This window comes from Azolla caroliniana, unplaced genomic scaffold (genome assembly GCF_043228905.1).
Source record: "Azolla caroliniana isolate FFs.n. ecotype wild unplaced genomic scaffold, voAzoCaro1.0.p SCAF_5, whole genome shotgun sequence".
Classification (NCBI taxonomy): domain Eukaryota; kingdom Viridiplantae; phylum Streptophyta; class Polypodiopsida; order Salviniales; family Salviniaceae; genus Azolla; species Azolla caroliniana.
Genome location: NW_028230440.1, coordinates 19,181,923 through 19,206,460, shown reverse-complemented (window position 1 = coordinate 19,206,460; position 24,538 = coordinate 19,181,923). Strand labels below are relative to the sequence as shown.

The 24,538-nt window shown below is 38.4% G+C and overlaps 1 protein-coding gene across 1 annotated transcript; it reads right to left on the bottom strand.

The window, feature by feature from the left end:
* Nucleotides 1–847: 847 nt before the first annotated feature.
* Nucleotides 848–23,851, bottom strand: LOC147864345 (uncharacterized). Its single transcript, XM_087320105.1, has 10 exons — nt 23,391–23,851; nt 14,668–14,826; nt 14,543–14,590; nt 14,419–14,478; nt 9,069–9,155; nt 8,379–8,483; nt 4,432–4,545; nt 2,044–2,144; nt 1,325–1,436; nt 848–1,219 (listed from the first exon to the last, which is right to left on the bottom strand). The coding sequence occupies exons 1-10, from the start codon at nt 23,709–23,711 to the stop codon at nt 1,088–1,090; spliced, it is 1,239 nt and encodes a 412-aa protein (XP_087176231.1). The 5' UTR covers nt 23,712–23,851; the 3' UTR covers nt 848–1,087.
* Nucleotides 23,852–24,538: the final 687 nt, after the last annotated feature.

The window sequence follows — 24,538 nt, the reverse complement described above, 5'->3', positions numbered from 1 at the left end:
TTGCTTCAGAAAAACCCCATATTTTATTCGTTTCTCAAGATGAATAGTTTTCAGCCTCATTATAGATAAGTATCTTAACAATCAAAGTGATGGCCTTTGTTTTTAGTGTTTTATGTGTTGCTTCTCTCCACAGTAGCTGGTACATTTACCCAAGATCCTAGATTATGTCCAAATTATGCCTCACATTTACAAGAGTCCTATATTGATATTACACCTGATCATGTGATAAACATTTGTACCCTGTTTGACTATTCCTGATTTGCAGATTGTTAGGTAGCAAATTGATAGGACATTTTTTATTCAATATTCAAACACCCATGACAACAAAACAATAGAGAATATTAGGAGCAAGTCATGGTATCGCAGAATCTGAAACACAATAAACATGCTATTATTTACTCAACCAAACAAATGCCTAAACACCACCAATAATCAAGTGTTACATATAGACATTCAACAACACCGATGATGCTATTCAGATAACCTGGTGAACAAAAAAGTATCATACAATTAGGAGAACTGGAAATACAAGCAGTCATAGTTTACCCAACCAAAGAAACAGAAAATAATTGTCAGCATCATTAAACTAGAACGAAGAATACATGAACTGAATGTCTAGTTAGGGAAATTTTAAACTATACAACAAATGACCATTAAGAACATGAGCAAATACTTCACAGCACTGATATTACTCTGAAGTTTGGGGGACACCATGACATACAGAAAAAATGTTACCCCTCCAGTTAAATATGTTTTTGACATCCATTAAAAACTTCATGTCCAATTATCTTGTTCAAGGCGCGAAACATTTGATCGAGACACATTTCCCAAAAATACTTCTGTCAAAAGAATAAAAGAATAAACCCTAATATATATGAACATAAAGCCCTTATCAAAAGAAGTGAATCATTCCCTCATTCACCTCATTTAAAGAGCAATCACTGAGGTCAGTGATATACAATAATGTCCATATATATCTAGTGCAACCATTCATCCACAGATTTTCATCTTTGATTTGGACTCGGACAAAAGTATTTGTTACACCTCATAATTTAGATCAGGTAGAATGAATAAATACAAGTGTCCATTACATCGAGAAAGGCCGATATGCACGTATAAAAAATGCACCGGTGAGGGCAACTACAGGAACAAGGATATAGTATTTAGGAATTGTTGTCCATAAGGGTACCTTCTTCGGGACCTCCATCAAACTCTTAACCTAAAGAACACGAAGTTCCAAAGATTTATCACAATAGTCTAGAAACAAATACAAGTTCAATGAAATATTTCACAAGATATTCACATCCATTGATTCCTTACTCACCGAGATCTCCTGTTCCCAGTATTTCTTTATACCAGGAACATGCCCTTTGCCAACCACTGCGACAACCGATGAATGCTTTTCAGAGATCTTTTGTAACACTGCAGTCATGAACCTGAACAAAGGTATTTCAGGTATTAACACGAGGACAAAACTAATCCCAAGCTTGGTTTTACATGAGAGTAAACTACATATAGCTAATCAAACATATGCATGAAACACTCTTGCATTCAATAAAACTAGAACACAATAGTGGATCTAAATTTCACGATGTTCTGTATATCATGTATCAATGATTATCTGTTCATATATGCACACGACAGAAAACCCATAACTTTTATGACGTCTGCATAAATCGAAAGAGAAAGACAGAGTTCTCTATGTTAGCATAAATACTAAAGGCCAAATTGTCCTTTACTACAAATATGGGAACGAGTGGAACTATTTTCGCCCTTTCAGATATATCAATCTAGATTTCCTTGCCACAATCATGAAAGTAGTACATGTGTCATGCATGTTGAAAGCAAAAGCTCCAAGAGCTGCATTGAGCAATACATTATAGTGATATTTACTCTAGCATTAAATAACATGGAAGATGAGACAACACATTCAATCCAAATGATATATGTAACTTACGCCACAGATTAGGGAGCTTTTATTTGCATAGGTATCATTTTATTGACCAGACTGTTTTTTGAGTGCAATAGAAAAGAGTAGCTTACATATCTCTTTCAATCACTAATGTCTCCATGACAGTAGGGAATGACTTTCCTAATTCTTGGAAAGCCACTGTAAACATATCTGCATCTTGCAACTGCTCAATCTGAAATTCAAGAAAATTTATGTTCATTGATGCAACTGAATATTTTGAAGTTTTATATAGCAACTCACAGTAATAATACAATTGTTGTAAAATGCCGCCTGTAGATAAAATGCATAAAATGTGTTCATCATCACTATTCATGCACACATGCAAACAGCTTAAAACGTCTAACGTTTAGATATACATTATTAAGCTTGCGAGCCCACTTTTATTCGGAGATTACATGTTTACGACAATCTTCACAATCCAAGCATGCACATATGCAAAAAGTTTAAAATGTTCTAATATTTGGAAATACATTATTATGCTTGCAAGCGCTATAATTTGGAGATTATGTTTCATGCAGCACCTGATGCCAAAAGTAACTGATTCCTTTTTTGCTCCTTGTTTCAGGCTCGTCAGTCAATTATTGGAGAACAATGTACAGCGCCTTATTGAGAAATAAGAAATCCTCATGCAGGTTACCGTCTTATTTGAAGTTCTTTAGGCAATCACTTGCATGTAAACTGAACTATATGGATGGTGGCTTTTATGCATGCACATATACATGATTTAATAGTGTTTCTGTGAAAACAGTCAAAACTATGATGCGCATAATTGTAATTTAATAGTGTCTCTGCAGAACTATGATATATGTAACTTGCAAATACATGAGCTGTAAGAATAATAGCTTTTATATATGCACATGATTGTAATTTAATAGTGTCTCGGCAGAAACAGTCAGCATTGTGATTTCAATTGTTGGCTTTATGAGACCAAGTTACAATCAGCATCTAAGACCGTAAAATAAACTCAAAGAATGCAATAACCCTAAAACTAAGTGGTAAGTATGTGGTCACAAAGTATAGGTGGTGCAAAGCATGAGGAAACCTACAGTAGAAATACCAGATAGATCTAATGGAAACAATAATCCTGAGTACAACGTGAGGTGTGTATATTACAAAATGAACTCTATTATAGGTCTCTATCATGTTTGGCAAGTACATCATATCTCCATTGATAGATAGTACTGGCAGAGAGGTTGTGTGTCTGGCAAGTACATCACATCTCCATTGACAGGGGGCACCCTAGGCATTCCATGTATCCAGTTTCTGAACTGCTCTATCAAATAATATTCCATGTGAGGAGTGTTAACGGGATTGAGAAAGAAAACTAGACAATTGTGACTAATGGAGGCCAAAGTCAGCCTGTGATATGTTAGAAGAAGAGGATATTGAGCTGTATCAAATATTACCAGAAGAGGTGGCCATATTCAATCTTGTGATTCTTGACATCAAGCGCATTCCATTGTCTCTGTTACATTTCCCTGTTTCGGAGAGAGGTCTCTAATGGTCATGTAAATTTCCCACAGGAAAAGAAAAGAAAAATGAAATGCCACACTAACATATGCAAAAAGGCCAAGGACCTATGAGAACAGAATTACAACCTAGGAGCAAAAGAGAAGCTAAGAAATAAACTCACTTTTACCTCCACGGATAACAGTTGGCAAGGTTTGAACCAAACCAAACCGAACCGCGGCTTAATGACTCAACGGTTTAACAATTTTTCATTTTTATTTAAATTTTTAAATTAAAAAAATAAAAATTGTTTTGAAACAATCTTTTCATTTTCAGGCCTTATTCTCACATTTTAGGAAAATCTTTAAAATTTAAAATTTAAAATTTGAATTTTGACCTAAGTTGAAAACCGAAACTGAATCACGAAACCGCGGTTTTAACGGTTTGAAATTTTTTAATGGTTTCATGGTTCGGTTCAAATTTCACAAATTTGTAACGGTTCGGTTTCAAACCAGTTCGGTTTCGACACTCTCAAACCGAACCGAACCGTTCCCGATTGTTATCCACGGCGTACCTTGAACGTATATAGTAGGAAAACTTACAATAGGCAGATTTTTCTTAAGAGAGATGAGAGAGCATGAACTTCTTTACCAACATGCTACTTAGAAAACGCATTCAACAATTTGATACTCAGAAGTGAGAACAGGATGATTAAAACCAGAAAGAGAAAGTAGAACTACATTTCTTTTCTTTCTTTTTTCTTTTTCTTTCATGGTTACCAAATAAGCTTTATCTCACAGAGTGAACAGTTCCAAAATTTTATATGTTGAAAATTGACTTTTGATGGAATTTCTGCAAGTAACGAACATCTAATAAATCCTGCTACCTGAACTGAGTGTGCTTAACTCTATGGGTGTGTTCCATTAATTATGTAGCAATCAATTGTAACATTTGCATGGAATTCTATGGTGAATAACATATCAAAACGATGCTATTGAACGAAAGCTTACCATCTCTTGTAGCTCCTCCATATTAGGTAGTGCAATGGCTTGGAAGACCATTCCGAAGATGAATTTTATTCTGTACCACAGATTCATCTTGCCCCATGTTCTCCTCAAAGTTACCTACAAGATATCATTTTGAAATAAGCCAGCTCCAAAGAGAAAAAGCAAGATATAACCAAGAAAAAAAGTAGATAAAAACAAAATCGTTGGGAGAATCCTGTTATCTATACATGTTTGATTCTCAAATCAGATAGATTGTAATTTGTCTTCAAAAGCTCTCTGCCATAGGTAGATACAGAATTAAGAGACTTCCGAACTGAGGGAAGCACCTAGTATCATGGGAGAAAATAGCCTTTATCTGTTGATGACAAGGGTAATGAGATAATGCTTCACAAAAAATTGTTATTGCCTGATCTATTGTAACCCCTTCGTGATTGGAGCCCCATGTGTTGCCCATGGTTGGTTTGGTTCTATTGTTGTCACAACTTCTCTCTCTCCCTCTCTCTCTCTCTCTCTCTCTCTCTCTCTCTCTCTCCCTCCCCCTCCCCTACGCATGCTCTCTATATAGAACCACCAAATCTCTCTGTGCAAAGTGATACCTCATCTACATAGAAACAGAGATCATCCTAGTTCTACTCCGATAGTGCTATCAATAGCCTCTGTGTTTTTTGTTAAAACGGAACACCAAGTGTGTACTACCAAAAGGACCAAGGTATCACAGGCATAGAGAAAGTGCTCACCAACCAGCCTGCATTGCTCTTCGGCTTGCCAAATTGTAACCTATAAATGGATTTTCTTAGATTTTGTGGGGTAAAACAGGTAGATTCACGTGGGTATGAGCCATGTGGGATGGGCGCTGCCCAAGGATATCATGTTGTAGTTCTGCATATCTATATCACACATGAGGTGAGGCCTTGCTATTCCTTGTGATGAAGTTCAATGTGGATTTTTCTGCCACTGTTGACGATGCTACTATAGCAAGATCCAAGCAACTGTTCCCATCCAAAATGGAGTCTTTGGGAAATGCTTAACAAAACAATGGTGGCATGTGAGCTACAGCTAGACTGGTTACAGCAGCTATAAGTAGATGCTCCAGGTCTTTCTACTCCTTCCTAAATGCTAGATGAGATAACCTACTCTATAGGATGGGAGGGTGGTTGCTAAGATAACTCCTTTTCAAGGTTGGAAGGGAGGCTGCAAAGGAAGAAAACTCCTCTTAACGTGGGAGGGTGGGATAACAGAAGATAGGCATGTGTGATCTTTTGTAAAAAATCAGTAACTCTCTCTACAGAGTTTATGAAAGGTCACACATGCCTATTGTTCTGCTTCTATAGTGATGTCACAACTCTGATACCATGTGAGAAAAGCTGCTAATAGCAGCGACAGAACAGTTGGAAGAAAAAATAGTCACAACCAAGCTGTGAGAAGGCTGTTAGAAAGAAGTAACAAAAATAGTTCTAAAAAGTAGAGATAGACAAAGAGCAGACCCTGTTTGCAAGAAGCAGCAAAAATAAAGTTCTTACAAAAGATGCTGGTATAGCTCATTTATACAAAATTGGTATACGTGTATATCTGTCTACCTCAATCACACTGTGCAGCGCATAGGATAGATGTATGTCCATATAAGGTGGCCAGATGATGAATCCATCCTCTGATGTGTGTAAGAAGTGTGTCTTGTAGTGGGCCATCTTCGTACCAAGTGAAAATTTGGGGCGGATCACTCTATTCTTTTCTACTTTGGTCATATTTAGATGGGGAGAGTCCAAGCTATATTGGAATGGGGGTAGCGCATTTATACTTATGCCATGTGACTCGAACCATTGCTGCATTTCAGCATACCAACAACGAATGTCTCCATTTTCAGCCAGTTGTCTTCGTGACATAAGTGCCAACCTTGGGTACCTTTGTTTTAGGAGCTTCCAAAGACGGTGGATACATGTAACTGATCGGAACAATGCCTCAGTGATTATAGGTGCTGCTCCCATCTCTGCCCGGATTATATCATGGGGCACCGATGCTTTACTCCTTATCATGCAGGCAATCATTAACACTAGTGGTTTCTCTAAATCTTTCTAATGATTCATCTTGTTAAGGCTCAGTCCCCATGTTTCTACTCCATAGAGAATAACCACAACTTAGTTCGTGGCACTTGGAACTGCAAATGTGCACGTTGTCTCTCGAGAGCACCAAGGGCTGCATATCCACGAGAAAGTCCAGCACAAGCAGCCTCCCGTACGGAGAACCTAGGCCTTCAAAAATGTTACTCCTAGGTATGTGTAGGAGTGTGTGTATTCCACCTTTTCTTTGACCAAGAAGAATTCTGGTTCTGATCGAGTTACCAATGCTTGAGTGGTGTTGAACACCATCCCTTTAGTTTTATCCATGTTTATTGACAAACCTTTGTTAGTACAGAAGAGAGAATGTAGAGGGGAGATAATAAAGATCCAAGAGAGTGCAGGTATGAACTTGTGACCCTCCAACACAATCAGTCTCCCGTAAGGAGAACCTAGGCCCAATGAATGTTACCGTGGTTCTAATCTTTTTACCCATGCTTATCTATTGCTCAACACCATCCCTTTAGTTTTATCTATGTTTATCAACAAACCTTTGCCCGCACAAAATACTATAAAGACATTTAGATGTCTTTGTGGTTCCTCCAAAGAGTTGGAAATCAGCAAAATATCATCAGCATATAGTAATGTTTGTATGGCTATACCCGCTAAGCATGGTTCCAAATCCCCAATTCTCTCAATGTAATGTGATAGCTCATCTATATAGAGACCAAAGAGAATCGGTGATAGTGGTAATCCTTGTTTTATTCGAATTGTGCTAGCCAAAACCTCTAACAAACCATTGGGAGACCACACTTTTCTCGACATGGTTTTCTACAGTCAATAGATTTCCCATCGCATATCTATAGGACCTAGGGATTCTAACCATTGCAGAAGCCGAGAATGCGGCATGTCAAAGGCTTTTCAGAAATACACAACGCAGCAATAAATGTTCTTATTATGGGCTCTATGCTCCTCGATAAGCGATCCAAAGTTGTTAACCCCCTCCGAAAGTCTACCTGTCCAGTTGAGCAGCAGTCATTTCACTCTGCCCATATACTTATAGCTTATCCAAGTAAAAGACAATCATGATTGTCCTGTAGTTGCTCAGCATCATGGGGTCTCAACTTTTATGATTGGGTCAATGGTATGTTCTGTCCATCTAGTAGGAAAACTTTCACACATAGCTCTATTAAAGATGAGTACTAGCAACAGGAGCAAGATGTCATGGGCATAGATAAAGTGCTCACCTACCAATCCATCATGATCCTAGCCCTTCCCAAATTATAAACGATCAATGCATTTCTACATTTTGAGTAAAAAAGGTGGATTAATGTGGGCGTGAGCCATGTGGGTGGGTGAGTGGGGGCTACCCTGGGATACCACATAGTAACTTGCATATTCATGGCACATCTGAGTGAGGTCAGTCGTGTGGTATGTTGCCTCTCATTAAACACTTTGCATACTCTTTACTTTCTTGTCCTAGGAACTAGCAATACACATGCTCTTCAAATTTAGCTAAAGACAGTCTTCTTCCTCATGAGGCGTTGGAAGGTTGCTCTTGCTTGCTTGTGTGTATAAAACCCTGAGTTACTTCATGCTGTGAGAACAATGCAGTAAATGTTGTAATGAAGTAGTGGTAGATTCAAAATGTCAACTGAAATAGATGCTGGAAAAAATGTATTATAGAAGTCTCCGAACAGTATTATATCCCCCACACAAGCAAAGTTTTAGATATCATATAATGGTGGATTTGGTGCAAACCTCGTGTGGGCAATGAATTTTTCATCCTTGAAGACTGATAACTTTCATCCTCTTGAAATAAACATGACTCCATGCAACTTCTAGACTTTAGCAATGCTGAGAACACAAGTTATAGTGCAAGAAGAACAATGCAATCACCTGCACATCTCGATCACCAAGGATAACCTTTGCTCCACATGCTTTGGCCTCTTGATATGCAATACGAAATTCTGATCCAGGAAAAACCTCCATTTTTGATGCAACCTGCAGGAAGTTACAAAAGCTTAAAATATTAATTGATAACTTATGATAATGAATACTAGCAGTTGATTAAAGCAACAGTTTCTGATAAGGGTTGAAGAAGATAGATAAACTGCCACCATAACTATTAGATAAATATGTGTATATGTGTGTGCAAACATGGATATAAGTATGTATTTGTTAACATTTATGCATGTAGATACAATAAGTGAAGAAAAATTTGGAAACCCCCCGAAAAATACAGCTATATCATTGATGATGATCACGCGAAGAAAAGGTCAAAAGTTTGCAAAGTATTTGGGGAGAACAGTTCGATAATGTTTCAACGGCATGGAGAGTCCAAATTGGAGTGTGTAGCATTTATGCTAAGATAAAAATCTTGACTTAAAGAGGATAAGGTAAATGCCTAAAGCTCACTATAACACATCACTGAGAAAAATCCATAAACGAGCCTAAAAACCTTTCTGCAAAAGTAAATAAAAAGAACATGCTTAATCTTTTGAGCCATCTACTTGGTAAGAGCTTAAGGCCAATATTAGAAAGTAATGAAACAAATATCCCGGTGCTGGAAAGATAAACAAAGAGTACCTTGGCCAAGAACCAGCTGTAGATAACTCCCAATAAGTTCGAACGTTTATGCCTCAATGAGCTTAGCATATCTGACATTGTTGGTACCTGCAACAAAATACAACACATTAACACTGCAGTGAAGATAAATGAGTTTATATCCATAAATTTGGAACAGTTGACAAGATGCTCAACCTAACATCCTGTATCTACCACACAATAGACAAAGCAATATGTTGGCAAGTTTTTATAGTATTTTCTCTTTTACTATGGTCTGAATTTAGTTTGAGAGACGGCAGTCATTTGGATGACAACCCAGTCCTAGAACCTCGTGTACAAGGAGGCAAGATGTCATATTAATTAAACTCTGTGTGCAAAATGAAATAACAACTAAATGTTCCAAAAGGATTCTTTCCTGATTCAGTGATTGACTTATTTCTCATTTCTAATCTCTTCCCTTCCTCAATCTCTCATTTCGAAAAGCTATGATACACACTCAAATAAGTTGAGAATAATTTTTCAAAGCTCTCTCCAAGTAATGATGACAAAGAAAATTGTCAAGATTTGAAAGATGTTATCCTTAAGGTAGGATACTAATACATTCAGATGCATGTCACTGTGTGAGAAAAGCTGTTAATAGCAGCAGCGGAAGAGTTAGAACAAAATAGACACAGCCAAGCTGTGAGAAGGCTGTTAGACAGCAGTAGAAAAAATGGTTGCAAAGAGTAGAGACACAGCCAAGGAATAGAGCTTATTTTTAAGTAGCAAAATAGAAAATAATCTTATTACAAAAGAGGCTGGTATAAGCCTATTTATATAAAATTGGGAATGGTTGTTTGGTAGTTAAGAGACCAAACAGGTACAATAAACTAGGAATAAAAAGGGAATATCTTGGAAAAAGTGGAAGAGACAAATGGCATTTAAAGCATTGCAGACTCTAGAGAGAGAAGGCATTTAAAGAGTTGCAGATTCTAGAGAGAGAAGAATCTGGGAAGAGAGAGAATGTAGTACAAAGATAATAAAGATGAAAGAGAGTGCAGGTCTGGAGCTGCCACCCTCCAACACACTGGACATAAAACATTTGGTTTCCCATGTAATTATTGGTTTGATGAGGAACGATTTTGCAAAAGGAGGAAGTAAAAGGGCCATGGCATGGCACAAACATAGAAAGGTAGTGAAGAGAAAGAAAAGACAATACTTCCAAATGCAAGAGAGAACAATCAATTCTTACTTTTAAGCCAAAACTAGCATAAAGACACCTCAAGTGTAAGAAGGACAGTGGAGTCGGCTAGTCGGGCCAACTGGAAAGTCGACTAGTCAGGCCCATTGGATAGTTGATAGAGAAGTCGACTAGTCAGCTGATTTAACTGGGATTATTATTATTGTTATTAATAATAATAACAGCTATATTTGTAAATAGCCCATATTGTGTATTAGTATAAATACACCTAGGGCAAACATAATGATGAGTGTAGTGCAGAACATAATGAAGAGTTCCTGTACTAAGTGTAATAGAGAGGAAAACAGAGAGACACGAGAGAGCGCGACTGAGCGGTGGCACAGTTCAGTGGAACTTGCCGTAAACCCTAAGGGGTATTGGGTATTCTCTGAGTTTCAGAGATTTGTAATCTTCTTTTTCTCTCTCTGTACTCCTGTTGATATAGTGGAATACATGTTCCCATGGTTTTCCTCTGTTTAGGGTTTCTACTTAAAACTGTCCACTGTGTACTTTGCTGTTTTCTGTTTACCGTGTGAATATTTCAGCACATCTTTCTCGTCTACTTACGGTCCTATCTCAACAGAAACACCTTGTAAAACATTCATTGATATTGAGGATGTCAATGATGGGAAAAATGGCTAATGGCAAAGCAGCAAATGTAACTCTCATTACAAGTGTTTAGGGTTTCCACTTAAAACTGTCTACTGTGTACTTTGCTGTTTTCTGTTTACCGTGTGAATATTTCAGCACATCTTTCTTGTCTACTTACGGTCCTATCTCAACAGAAACACCTTGTAAAACATTCATTGATATTGAGGATGTCAATGACGGGAAAAATGGCTAATGGCAAAGCAGCAAATGTAACTCTCATTACAAGTGTTTAGGGTTTCCACTTAAAACTGTCTACTGTGTACTTTGCTGTTTTCTGTTTACCATGTGAATATTTCAGCACATCTTTCTCGTCTACTTACGGTCCTATCTCAACAGAAACACCTTGTAAAACATTCATTGATATTGAGGATGTCAATGACGGGAAAAATGGTTAATGGCAAAGCAGCAAATGTAACTCTCATTACAAGTGAGTTCTTAAAATGGACAATGTCACAAACTCGTCATTGGATAACGACTAGTACAAATCAAGCTATTAAATAAGGTTTGCCAAATGATTGGCTCATAGATAGATAAATATTTTTAAAATCCATAGAGAGGCCAATATTGACCCATGGAACCTATGTACAAGAGTTATCTTGACGTTTGTCTTTTTCCTACAAAGGAATATTCATACTTTGAAGCACCAAGTCTCAACATGTGATAAGGCATAGACATATGAGGTCAACCTTTTGGGTGTTCTTGTTAGTGTGACACTCAAGTCATCACCCCCTCTTAATATATCATCATAGCTTTCAAGAATTGCACTATATGCAGAGCATGTAAAAAGTAAGTGCTACTCATCCTCTACTGCCCTTCCTTGCACACCTTACATGACTTTATATTTGGTCAATTTGATTCCATAATGCAACTTCAATACCTAGATTGTGTGATCAAATGCGAAGGAGTGTTAGGACTCTACAGGAGTTAATATTCATGTTAGTAATGAGGTAAGGTTGAATACAATCAATAGGCCTTCTTGCCTTATATAGAACCCAACATTCGGGATTGATGTTTGCAATGTAATATTCTAATTTTGTCCTTTTAGCATATTTTCACTTCTGCCTTAGTGGCTCCATTAATATTTCCTTAATAACTACATATTTCATAGCATCACTTGAAAGCTATAGTGGATCTTCCATTTTTTTATGCCAACTACCCAACCAGATGAGAGAATTTTGCTCTTGTGATTTTTTTGTAGTTTACATCCAACATTCCAAGCAAGATTTGGTAATCTATGATTTGAATAATCTTTACTTTCGTAATGTATCTATATACTCTCTGTAGTACCAATATTTCCATAGGTTGAACACCTGTTTCCAAATGCATAACTTGATAGGAGGTAGTAGATTTAACTCCTAATTGTCTCCTTAAAAACATCTTTTGAATCTTCTCAATCTCATTCCATGCATTAAGAGAGATAGTGCCTCTCCACACTTCTACTCCATAAAGCAAAACTCGTGTTACCATAGCATTAAATAACATTTGTTTCACTTCCCATCCATGAGTATCACTCTGGTTGCATCTATTTTCCAACATAATAACTTTTCCAACCAGATTGAAGTCTAGACTCAAAGCATACACTTTGTTTATTTGTGGTAGGTACATCAATATCAAGATACTTAAAGCTTTGTACAAATTGTAAATGTTCTCCCTTATATGTAAGCATAGGATATTGGTGAGGCTGGATAGTTTGCATTACCATCATTTTTGTTTTATCAGCATTTACAATTAGTCCACTATTTTGGCAAAATACTTCTAAGCTCCAAGTAAACATTGCATACCACCAACAAAATATGAAAAAATAACCATGTCATGAATTGATTTAAGACGATATTTTGGTGAATTTCGAGGTCAACTATTACTAAATGATAAGTTCTAGGACTAAAAATCAACAATGGATTCTTAGAATACTTTATAAATTACATGGGGATTAGTATGCAGATTTGGAGGCCTAATTTCAAATGACATTGCAGATCTGGAGACATCTATGATGGGTGGTGATTGATGGAGAAACATCTTGTATCCATTCACGATCTCCAAAATGATTCAAGGTAAAGCATTTGTATCCAGGCTGAGATCCTATTGGTGGATCATGGATACAACCAAAAATGACCTGAGCGGATATGGCTGCACCACCAATCGTCATAGAGACTCTTCTCAGGTCACTGTAATTTGTTTATGGTAATGAGAGCTACCTCAACATATATATACCTGGTTGACTCTGGTTTCCTCTGAAACAATTGGAAAGTAGGAGCAATTCTTCATTTTGGTATGCCCATACAACATCACGGTTAAACTTCCATGTTGTCATCATAGATTGACTATCTCCCTCTCAATACTTCCTTGGATGCACCATCTTTCACATTATCTTGCTCAGAGGTTAGCTAAGTCGGCAGCCAAGACAAGGAGGCCGATTTTGGGATCTGGTTTAGATGGCTGATTTGGATATGTGGCATCCTCCACAGGGTTTTCACTGCAGGAATTAGGGAAGCATTTGGTTTGCTATCAGGAGGATCATATTCTCCCTGTATATATGGTTGTCCATCGGTCTCACGGATTGAAATGTAGCATTGAACAGATTTACACCTCATCACATCAATTGGAGATAGATAGATAGATAGATTTATTATCGTCCTCGGACCAAAGTGAAATTTTATACAGTACATATGGATTTTACAAGTGGAATCATTCTGAAGATAGCTAGGTAATTAAGTGTACCTCCCAAAGTAGAGGACATACCTCTTTAGGGAGGGGTTAGGACAATTATCCTAATTTATGAACTTCTATAATCAGAGATGTTAGGGCTACTTTTACTATAGATGTATGGGCCCTAATGGTCGACTACTCATCATGAGACCATGCTAAGAAACCTCAGATCAAGCACAACCACTTTATTTGGTTTTTTCATGAACCCATGCCAAGAAACCTCAGGGAAAGCACAACCAGCACCTCCAAGAGGGGATATTGCTTGGCTAAGCAGTTCATTTGGCTTACAAACACCAAAGCGTACATGAATTGTCACATAGAAGACACGTCCTGCATCAAAGGATATATAATATCATTGCACAAGATCGAGCACAATGCCCCAAGTGGTTCAGTGCAGTGTACATTGATGACATATGCCACCATCCTATGGAGAACATTCATGGGCTGATACACTCGCAGTAACTTTCCTACAAATGTATTTGTTTTGTAAGTATTCCCACATTACTTGTACCCACATATCATTGTGCTTTGATCAAAGCCTAGTTACATAGGTAGGCTACCTAGTTTAGGTAGAATCTATTTTTGCTTTACTTTACCAGACTTCGACAAGATTCACATGAATGTAACTTTTGGTATCATCAATGACTTTGCCCTTTGACGATATTGATATATCATTTCAATTTCTTGACCATTAAGTATCATTGTTTCTCTTGATCTTTAATATTCTATCATTGAGTTCTTGCACTAAAATATCTTTAGCAAGTTGCAAAAATGATATTCAATTGAATATCTTACCTCAAACTCTGTTGTACTTAATAGGAACCTCCGCTTCTCACATAACTCCAAAAATACCACCTGTATATGAAACTCAGAAACATACCTGGATATTAGTTTACAAGAAAGAATGTACAAATAATACCTGTGGCTTAAGGAAGCTGGTTACTGCCTGAACATCTTTACAAGATTCCTATAATGCATTGTGATAAAGATCAGCAATGTCAAGATATATGGACAATGTTTCACATAAAAAACCGTGGCCAGAACCTTAGAAACATGGGCAGTGCCTACTAAATAGACATAGCTGCAACCTCCAGGTGCTTGAGATTCTCGTATTAAAGTAACAACTCCTTTGCAAATTTCAGGCAACATTTTCCTTTTAACATCCTCGGGAATTTCTTCTTCATCTCGAAAAGCAGAAGGATTCTGCAGTTCAAAAAGCAAGGAAGCATAGTGTCATCTCTACATGAACTTCTTACACAAGGCATCCACCAGGTCACTTCATCTATGTGTGCAAAGTAAATACTGTTAATATTATGAACATGTTTTGAAATAAAAAATCATGACTTTTTATTTCTGAAGCTTTTCTAATCTTAGCATTGAAAAAAATCAAATAATGTGCATTGTACCAGTGACTGACTTGTCTTTTCAGCCATAGTTTCAGGAAATTACAAGCATCCTTGAATCCCAACAATTGCGATTCATGACAGGTTTTCTTTAGTGGCTTTTGATAGTAACTGATGTATGTACTGGATTTCATGTATCGTCTACAGGATCAAACACTGCATTCAGGGTACTGATAAATATGTTTTATTAGGCAGTTGTCATGCATAAGTAATTTAGAATGTAGGATCCTGACTATGAACCATATAATGAGTTCAATATGTTACATTTTGTTCTGACCACAGTAATCACGGTCATGAACTTATAATGATTTCCCTGTCATGGTAATTATATCTTAGTCAAAATCTATAATGATTAAAATATATGACTTTACATTCCCATCATAGGAACATATCTAATACTGAACTTATAATAATTTCAATGCATGAATTCTGTTCCTATTATGGTATGAAATGTTACTCTTATGATGATAGCGTACTTAGAGTCATGAATCAATCATGATTACAGCACAAACGAAAATCCAACGTTCCTATTTGAGGCTTTGAAAAAATATGATCATGGTTAACCGTAGCTGAGATAAAAAATGGATGGAAAGTCAAAAAGAAGGAACCATTTGAACCAACAAGCTCAAAGCTGCCTCTAAAAGAGAGACCATGGTCGAGTGTGTTGGCCAAATACCTTAGAACTCGATCAGCTGCTTGCCAATGACTTTGTCTTGGAGCACTTGAGAATTGGTTGAGAATACTCACTATAGGACAAATCAGGCCGAGTGTAAGTTAAGTGAAGAAGAGACCCAATTAACCTTCTATATTTCGTGATATCTTTAAATATGGGAGAATCATCTTCACGAGATAGCTTTGAGTTTGGATCCATTGGACAAGAGAGTGGCCTGCACTTTGACATGCTATAGGTCTCAAGGAGCTGCCTGAGATACCTATGTTGGCTGAGGAAGATACCACCATATGATTGATAGACCTCCCTACCTATGACGTAATGGAGAAATCCTAGATTAGTCATTTCGAATGTGGTTCTTAGGTCAGCATGGAGCTCCTCGATTTTACAACCAAGGGACCTTGTAATTAGAAGGTTATCAACATATCATATGATCAAGCATAACAAATTATAATGGGAAAAGACATAGAGATTGTTGTCAGCATAACAGTGCTGAAACCCAAGAGAGAGAAAGAACGAAAGAAAGATATATTAACGTCTTTTAAGAGGCCAAAATGGCCTATAAGACCAACCAAGAGAAAGAAAGTATCAATTTGTCATGCCAAGCTTTCGGAGCTTGGTTTAAGCCATAGAAGGCTTTGTGTAACTTGTAGACCATGTTTTTCTACTCTGAAATCTCGAAACCTAGAGGTTGTTCAACATAAACTTCCTCTTTCAAGTCACCATTAAGGAAGGCTGACTTGACATCCATTTGAAAGATGGGCCATTTGTTGTGAGCAGAAAGTGCAAGTGCACATCGAATAAAGGTGTACCTTGTTGCTGGAGCAAAAGTTTCCTCATAATCCACTCCTTTGACTTGTGAGTAGCCCTTTGCAACTAGACGTGCCTTATGCTTATCCAAAGTACCATTAGCATGGTACTTGGTCTTGAAAATCCATTTCAATCCAATGACTTGCCTATGTTGAAATAGGAGATTCTGGAGCAATTGGGATTGCAACCATGAACTCAGGTGAAATCCTAGAGTCACCCAACTTAGACTCCACAAACAGAACATCCCTAGAGATGACTAGGGACTTTGATTCTAAATCCCATAACCTGTAGGCTTTATATTGTATGCTATTACCAAGAAACTTGCATTTCTTTGTTTTGGACTCAAATTTAGTCCTTTTATGATCTGAAATGTGAACATAAGCATCACAACCAAAGACTTTAAAATGAGAAGTTGAGGGATTTACACCTATAAATGCTTCTACAGGGGTCATTGCAACAACTACTTTTGTTGGGCAGTAGTTGATGATGCAGACTGCTATGTTGACAGCTTCACCCCAAAACGAGAGAGGAAGATCAAGTTGAGATAGCATTGTACGAGCCATCTCTTGGACTGTCCGGTTCTTTCCACAACACCATTTTGTTGAGTATTGGGTGTAGAAAATTGACGAGCAATGTCTCGTTGAGAGCAAAAACAATGGAAAGAGTGCGAGATAAACTCTCCACCGTTATCAGACTTGTTTCGAACTTTCTTTGATGTCTCGTTCTCGACAAGAACTACCCATTCTTGAATTTGGAGAAGGCTTGAGATTTCTCTACAAGAAAATAAATCCAAACCTTCTAAGAGAAATCATCGATGATAAGCATGAAGTAGCGTGCACCACCAAGAGTAGTGGTTTTCATGGGACCATAAATATCCATGTGCACTAACGCCAAGATAGATGTTGCACGGTCAATGGCTTGATGAGGGAAAGGAGAATCGCAATTGAGATGACCAAACCTAGCATGCCACAACATGGGATCTTCTTTTGCCACCATGGCATGACAACCTTGAGGAACATGAAGAAGATGAGATTTGGATTTTTCGAAGTGGCTATGGGAACTTTTCAGGCAGTATAAATCCCCTTCTTGTGTGCCACTAGCTATAATTTGTAGGTTGTTGGTGTCGATGACTTCCAAAAATGAGCTATCACAGTAGACTTCATAATCTTGCTTGGTGATTTGGTAGACCGAAAGTAAGTTGGTAGAGATGCAAGCACATGTAGCACATTTTGAAGAGCGGTAGGTCCGTCATTTGAAGAAGTGTTAAGAAACACATTACCCACACACAAAGCCTCAATGCTTGAGGCATCTCCTATGGAAATTTGGGAGGAGCTACGCTTCACATAATACAAAACGGATTTGTCATAAGTCATGTGTGCAATGGCACCACTGTCTACTAACCACTCATCAATGGTTGAGGTAGTTGGTCCAACCAAATGTGAAGAATGTTCCTTAATGCCAAAGAAAATTGTTTCTTTGGCTGAGTAGGCCGAGTTTGATTTTGGTGTAGGTTGACTTTCGGTCGAAGAAGATTTCTTCGCATTGTCCCTTTTCTTTTTCCAACAATCGGACTCAATGTGACCTTTGTAGCCAAAATAATGACAAGTGAGCTCCTTGTAGGTTGGGTTGTTTGGTGGTCTTGGATTGGGCTTGTTGTGGGAGTTGCCATTTTGCTTCCACAACAAATCAAAATAAAATAAATATTACTCGATAAATATGATAACAAGAGACGAGAGAATTTGGTTTTTGCTACATGTGAGATTCTCAAGTTAGATATATTGTAACTTTTTTCTTCGAAAGATCTCTAGGATAGGTTGATCTAGAATGGAGAGGTCTTCGAAGAGAGGAAAGCACCTACAATGGCGGGAGATAATGGGCTTTATATGTTGCACAAGTGTGTTGAGGTCGTGCTGAAGAGAAAGAATGTAGAAAAGAGATAATAACGATGAAAGAGGGTGCAGGTCTGGAGCACCCTCCAACAGCCCTCTCACAGCTTGGTTCTGTCTATATTTTTCTTCCAATTGTTCTGTTGCTACTATTAACAGCTTTTCTCACATGGTATCAAGGTTGTGACATATCCAATGTCTTAGCCTGATTTTTACCAAAGATCACACAAGCATATCTTCTTTTATCCCACCCTCCAACTCTTAAGAGGAGTTTCCTTTTCTTTGCAGGCTCCCTCCCAGCCCTAAAGAGGAGGTTATCTTAGCAGCCAACCTCCCAACCTATAGAGGAGGTTCTTCTTTTTACCTCATCTAAGTCTCACCTAGAATGGGAAGAGTAGAAAGACCCTGAGAATCTACTTACATCTGTTGTAAACAGTCCAGTAGTTGCTCAAGAGGAGGATATATCCATGGCCTCACATTCCATCATTGTTTTGTCAACCATTCCCCAACTCCTCAAAGAGTCCATCTTGATGGAAACACTTACTTGGATTGGGAACTGCAAATGATGACCTTGCTAAAGTACCATCGTCTATGGATTGTCATCAACAGTAGTGAGAAAAAACCATTGGTAACTTCATCTTCTTCAACCACATCAATTGCTACTTCAATCTAAAGCTAGACTAGATAAAAATTCTCATACTCATGTTTTCTTTGTGCTTAATATTAAACCTACCATTGCCCTTCAATTGAAGATATAGATGAAGAGACAGCCAATGAACTATGGGCAGCTATCAAAAACAGGTATCATAGCGCTAATCATGCTTGAATGATAGCTATTCAAAGCCAACTAGCAAATCTCAAGATTCATGACACTCAAACATCATGGATCAAATGATACAATTTGTTATTCTCCAAAAGAAGTCAACCGAAATGATCAAGTTGCCTGAATCATTCTCAGACTTTTGTAAGACAATTTCTCTTCTTCCCAACACGCCTGATATGAATACATTTGTTGGCATGCTTCAAGACCATTCCATGAGGGAGAAAAGTGCTCAAACTTCACATGTGGGTAATGTGTTCCTCAAATAACGAATATCTCGTTTTTCAAGATGTGCTACATTTGCATCGCATCTCTGCCAGCTTACTTTTGGTCTACTAAATCACAAAGCACGGTTATGGTATCTACTTTGATGGCTTAGTTTTGTAAGTCATTGACAACAAAAGCCTACAAATCGTAGCTAATGCCACACAAGAAGGGGGTTATACCACCTAAGAAGTTCCCACGGCCCCTTGGAAAAATCCAAATCTCATCTTCTTCAAGTACTTAAGGCTGTCATGTCATGCCTTGGTGGACAGCATGCTTGGTTTCCACAGTTTGTGCTCTCAATTGGGCATTGCTCACCAATTATCTACACCCAATACTCCTCGACAAAATGGTGTGGTAAAAAGGAAGAACCAGAAAGTCTAGAGATGGCTCATATAATGCTCTCTCAATCTGATCTTCCTATCTCCTTTTGGGGTGAAGCTGTCAACACAGCACTCTACATCATCAACTGTTGCCCAACTAATGCATTTACTGCAATGACCCTGCAAAAGCACTTACAAGTGTAAAAACCTTAGTTTCTCATTTAAAAGTCTTTAGTTGTGATGCTTATGTTCACATTTCAGATGATGAAAGGACTAAATTTGAGTCCAACATTAAGAAATTGAAGTCACTTGTTTACAGCAATCTAAAGCTACTTGATATGGAATCTAGAATCAATGTCACTCGTCCTCTCTAGGGATGTTCATTTTGAGGAGACTAAGCTGGATGACTCTAGGATTTTACCTAAATTCATGGTTGAAAACCCAGCTGCTCCAGAATCTCCTATTCCAGATGAAGATGTCTTATCTTCAAGGCCCCCATTTACACATAAGCTTCCACCACTTCCGAGGTGGCTTCAAGCTACCATTTGTGATTCCCATATCTCTGATGCTGAGCTTCATGAGTGTACAACTGGTTCTCCTACCAACACGAGAAGCACTCCAATCACAACAGTCTCTTCACTCATGCAACTTTGCCTCACTATGCATTCTTGTGAAATCACAAGAACCCACTACAGCAAAAGAAGCTCTTGTTTTTCCAAAGTGGAAAGTGGCAATGGATGTTGAGCTTAATTTCATTGAGCGTAATCACACATGGGTGCTAGTCTCTCAGCCTCAACATAGCCAAGTCATTGGACTAAAATGGATTTCCATGACCAAGTGCCATGTTGATGGTACTTTGGATAAGCATTAGGCACACTCAATTGCAAAAGGCGACTCACAAGTGGAAGGAGTGGACTATGAGGAAACCTTTTTCGTCAATAGGCAAGGTACACCTCTATTCGATGTGCTCTTGCACTTGCTGCCCACAACAAAAGGATGTCAAGTCAACCTTCTTTAAGGTGACTTGAAAGAGGAAGTTTATGTAGAACAACCTCCAGGTTTCGGGGAAAAACATAGTCTACAAGTTACACAAAGCCTTGTTATGGCTTAAAGCAAGATCCCAAAGCTTGGCATGAATATTGATGCCTTTTTCTCTATTGCTTGGGCTTCAGCACTATTATGCTGACAGCAATCTCTATGTCTTTTCCAAGATGATTTGTTATGCTTGATCATATTATATGTTTATGACCTTCTAATTACAAGGTTCCTTGCTTCTAAAATAGACCAGCTATGCTGCTGACCGCAAAACCACATTTGAAATGACTGATTTAAGACTTCTCCATTACTCCTTACGTATGGAGATCTATCAATCACATGTGGAATCTTCCGTAGCCAACATAGGTATCTCAGGCAGCTCCTTAAGACCTATGGAATGTCAAATTGCAGGCCACTCTCATGTCCCATGGATCCAAACTCAAAGCTATCTAGTGAAGATGATTCTCCCATATTTGAAGATATCATAAAATATAGAAGGTTAATTGGGTCTCTTCTTTACTTAACTTACACCGGGCCTAATTTGTCCTAGAGTGTGAGTATTCTCAGCCAATTCTCAAGTGCTCCAAGACAATCATTGGCAAATACCTATTCGAGTTCTTAGGTATTTGACCAACACATTCAAATATGGTCTCTCTTTTAGAGGCAGCATTGAGCTTGTTGGTACTTAGTAGCTAATTGGGTAGGTGATATTGATTCTAGAAGGTCCACATCTGGCTATTGTTTAATGTTAAGCTCAGGCTTGATTTCTTGGAAATCAAAGAAGCAACATTCAGCTTCTACTTCATCAACCAAAGCTGAATATCGAGCTTCTTTGGATATTTTTTGCGAGTTGCTTTGGTTAATGCAATTGCTCTGTCACATTGGTGTTTTGCAACTGCCCATGCATTGCCACATAACATATTGAAGTGCATTTCCATTTTGGAATTAGTGGAATCATAAGTTTTATCAACTTGGCCTCAATGTTGGACCACTATTCTAGAGCTGAGAGGAGGTGATGGATTGTGCAACTCCACACCTGCACTCTCTTTCGTCTTTTTATTTCTCAACATTCTCTCTTCCGAAAAGCCTTTGACACTATGCCACGTGCTCGGCTTATGCAGCAGCTAGAAGACCTTGGTGTTCCTACAGATATGTAATGGGGAATCTATGCACTCTATAAATCCGTGTCAAGAAAAGTGTGGTCTTCCAAGGGCTTGTCAGAGGCGGTGGCTAGCACAATTGGAGTGAAGCAAGAATGCCCACTATCCCCCACTCTCTTCGGTCTCTATATAGATGAGGTATCACATTACATAGAGAGATTCGGGGGTTCCGGAGCACGCCTAGTAGGTATAGCTATACAAATATTACTATATGTTGATGACATTGTGCTGATCTCTAACTCTACGAAAGGACTACAAAGACATCTAAATGCCTTTAAACTATTTTGTATGGACAAAGGTTTGTCAATCAACATGGACAAAACTAAAGTGATGGTGTTTAACACCACTCAAGCATGGGTAACAAGATCAGAACCAGAATTATTCTTGGGAGAGGAAATGGTGGAATACACACGCTCCTACACATACCTAGGAGTAACATTTACAAGACCTAGGTTCTCCTTACAGGAGGCTGCTTGTGCCTGACTTTCTTGTGGATATGCAGCTCTTGGTGCTCTCGAGAGACAATGTGCACATTTGCAGTTCCAAGAGCCACGGACTAAGCTATGGTTATTTGATACACTTGTCACACCAACTCTTCTCTATGGAGTAGAAACATGGGGACAGAGTCTTAACAAGGCAAATCATTGGTGCCACAAAAACACTCAAGCTAGCAGCAAAGAACTATTGGTGGGCACGACTGTGGAAGCTAGTCATTGAATTCGCCAAATTGTGTGGTACATGTGCCTACGTGAAAGCTCCCCATCATCACAATTATGGTCTTCTACAAGCTCTTCCAATCCATCTCCAATATTGGGCTTTGATTGTAATGAACCTCATATTATTTAACGGATAGTGGATGAGTTTACAAAGATGGTTCATTATACATACTATTTTTATTTGATGGGTAACTTGATCGGAGTACGAACTTTCGTATTTGGCTAAATTTGAAGCACATGTGTACCACTTGTTGGCTAGGACAATGAGTAAAAGATCACAGGAAATGTTTAAACAAGAGGCACCCTACCACACAACTCACCGTACCTCAGGTGTGGCATGAAAATGCAAAGGGCCTATATGATATCCCTGCACAGCCCCCATACACCCACCCTCATGACTCACGCCCATGTGTCAAATCTTTTTTAGTACCCAAAAATTTTAAAACCCCATTGATTGGTTACAATTTGGGAAGACCTAAACCCTGGTAGCTGGACAGAAAATACCATTGTGCCAATCTTCAAGAGCAAGAACCCATGATGCCTGTAAGAAGGATTCATCGTATACTCTCCTATGAAAAGCACTCATAGATGATGACGTCATAAGAGGGAACTATGACGAAATAATATATAAATTTTATGCACAAGGTTATGAATAGTAGAGTAGAAAGACATGACTTTACCTCTTGAGGTGCGCAAGTATCTTCAGTAGAAAGAGATTCGGATTCCACGGAATCTGGTTCTGAGTCATCATCTGAAGAGATATAGTAACTAAGCTCTTGAGGAAGCCCTTCCGGGATCTCTTCTTCATTTCGGGCCCATTCTGAAGAATCTCTCTCCCCTGAACTCTCTTTTGAACGCTGCTCTTCTTCTTCTTCTTCTTCTTCTTCTTCTTCTTCTTCTTCTTGATCACACAGAGATGGGTGGGTTTCAAGCTCCTGGGATGGTATTTCTTCTTCTTTGGGCGTTAAGTCGCTATTAAAACTGCCGTCTCGGTTCGGCATAATGGATTCTCTCTCTCTCTCTCTCTCTCTCTCTCTCTCTCTCTCTCTCTCTCTCTCTGCACAAATTAGGGTATCTGTAGAAATTAGGGTTTCTTTTCTATGAAGACTCTTCTTCTTCTTCTTTTTAGTTTGTGTGGAAGTATTTAGTTAATCATTGATGACATTAAAATTTAAGAATAAGACCTCTCTCCCTCCTCACACATATATGCTAAAATGAGTTCTTGGAGGCCAAGCTTGGGCTTTGTACTAACATGCCAAATGGGGTTGAAACTCGAGAGGCACGTCTTTTCTTTCGGCTTGCCTGCCCGATCAAGAGGCATTGCTTGAGCCATAGAGCCTCTATTGGAAAAGGCTTCTGTAGAACGAGCCGAATCATTGAATGTGAACTCCCACTCTCGTAAGTTATGCATCAGTTGCAAATGCTATTACTCTTGGCCTTGTTCTTCCAATCGAGCAAACACCTGACGTTTTCGTGTTGTGCACTTTCAATCCTGAGATTATGAATGAATTCTCATTTGGGTTGGCAAGGAGGCAGGAAAAGGGGAGGGCATACCGAATCAAGATCATTCATGAGGAACTACTCGATACAATGATCATATTGGTGGGGGTAGTTTCCATGAGCACATATACAAAATACCATGGTCATCATGTCATGACATCACAAAAGAACATGGAAGGCAGTAAAATATGATGTTGTTCAATCTATTATCTCCCAAGAGGATGGGTAATGTGATTTCATGCAATAGTTGCTCATGCTAATTCATGTTCAACAAATAGTATGCTTGCATGAATGCCTAGAGGCAATCACGCATGGACACGAGGTAATG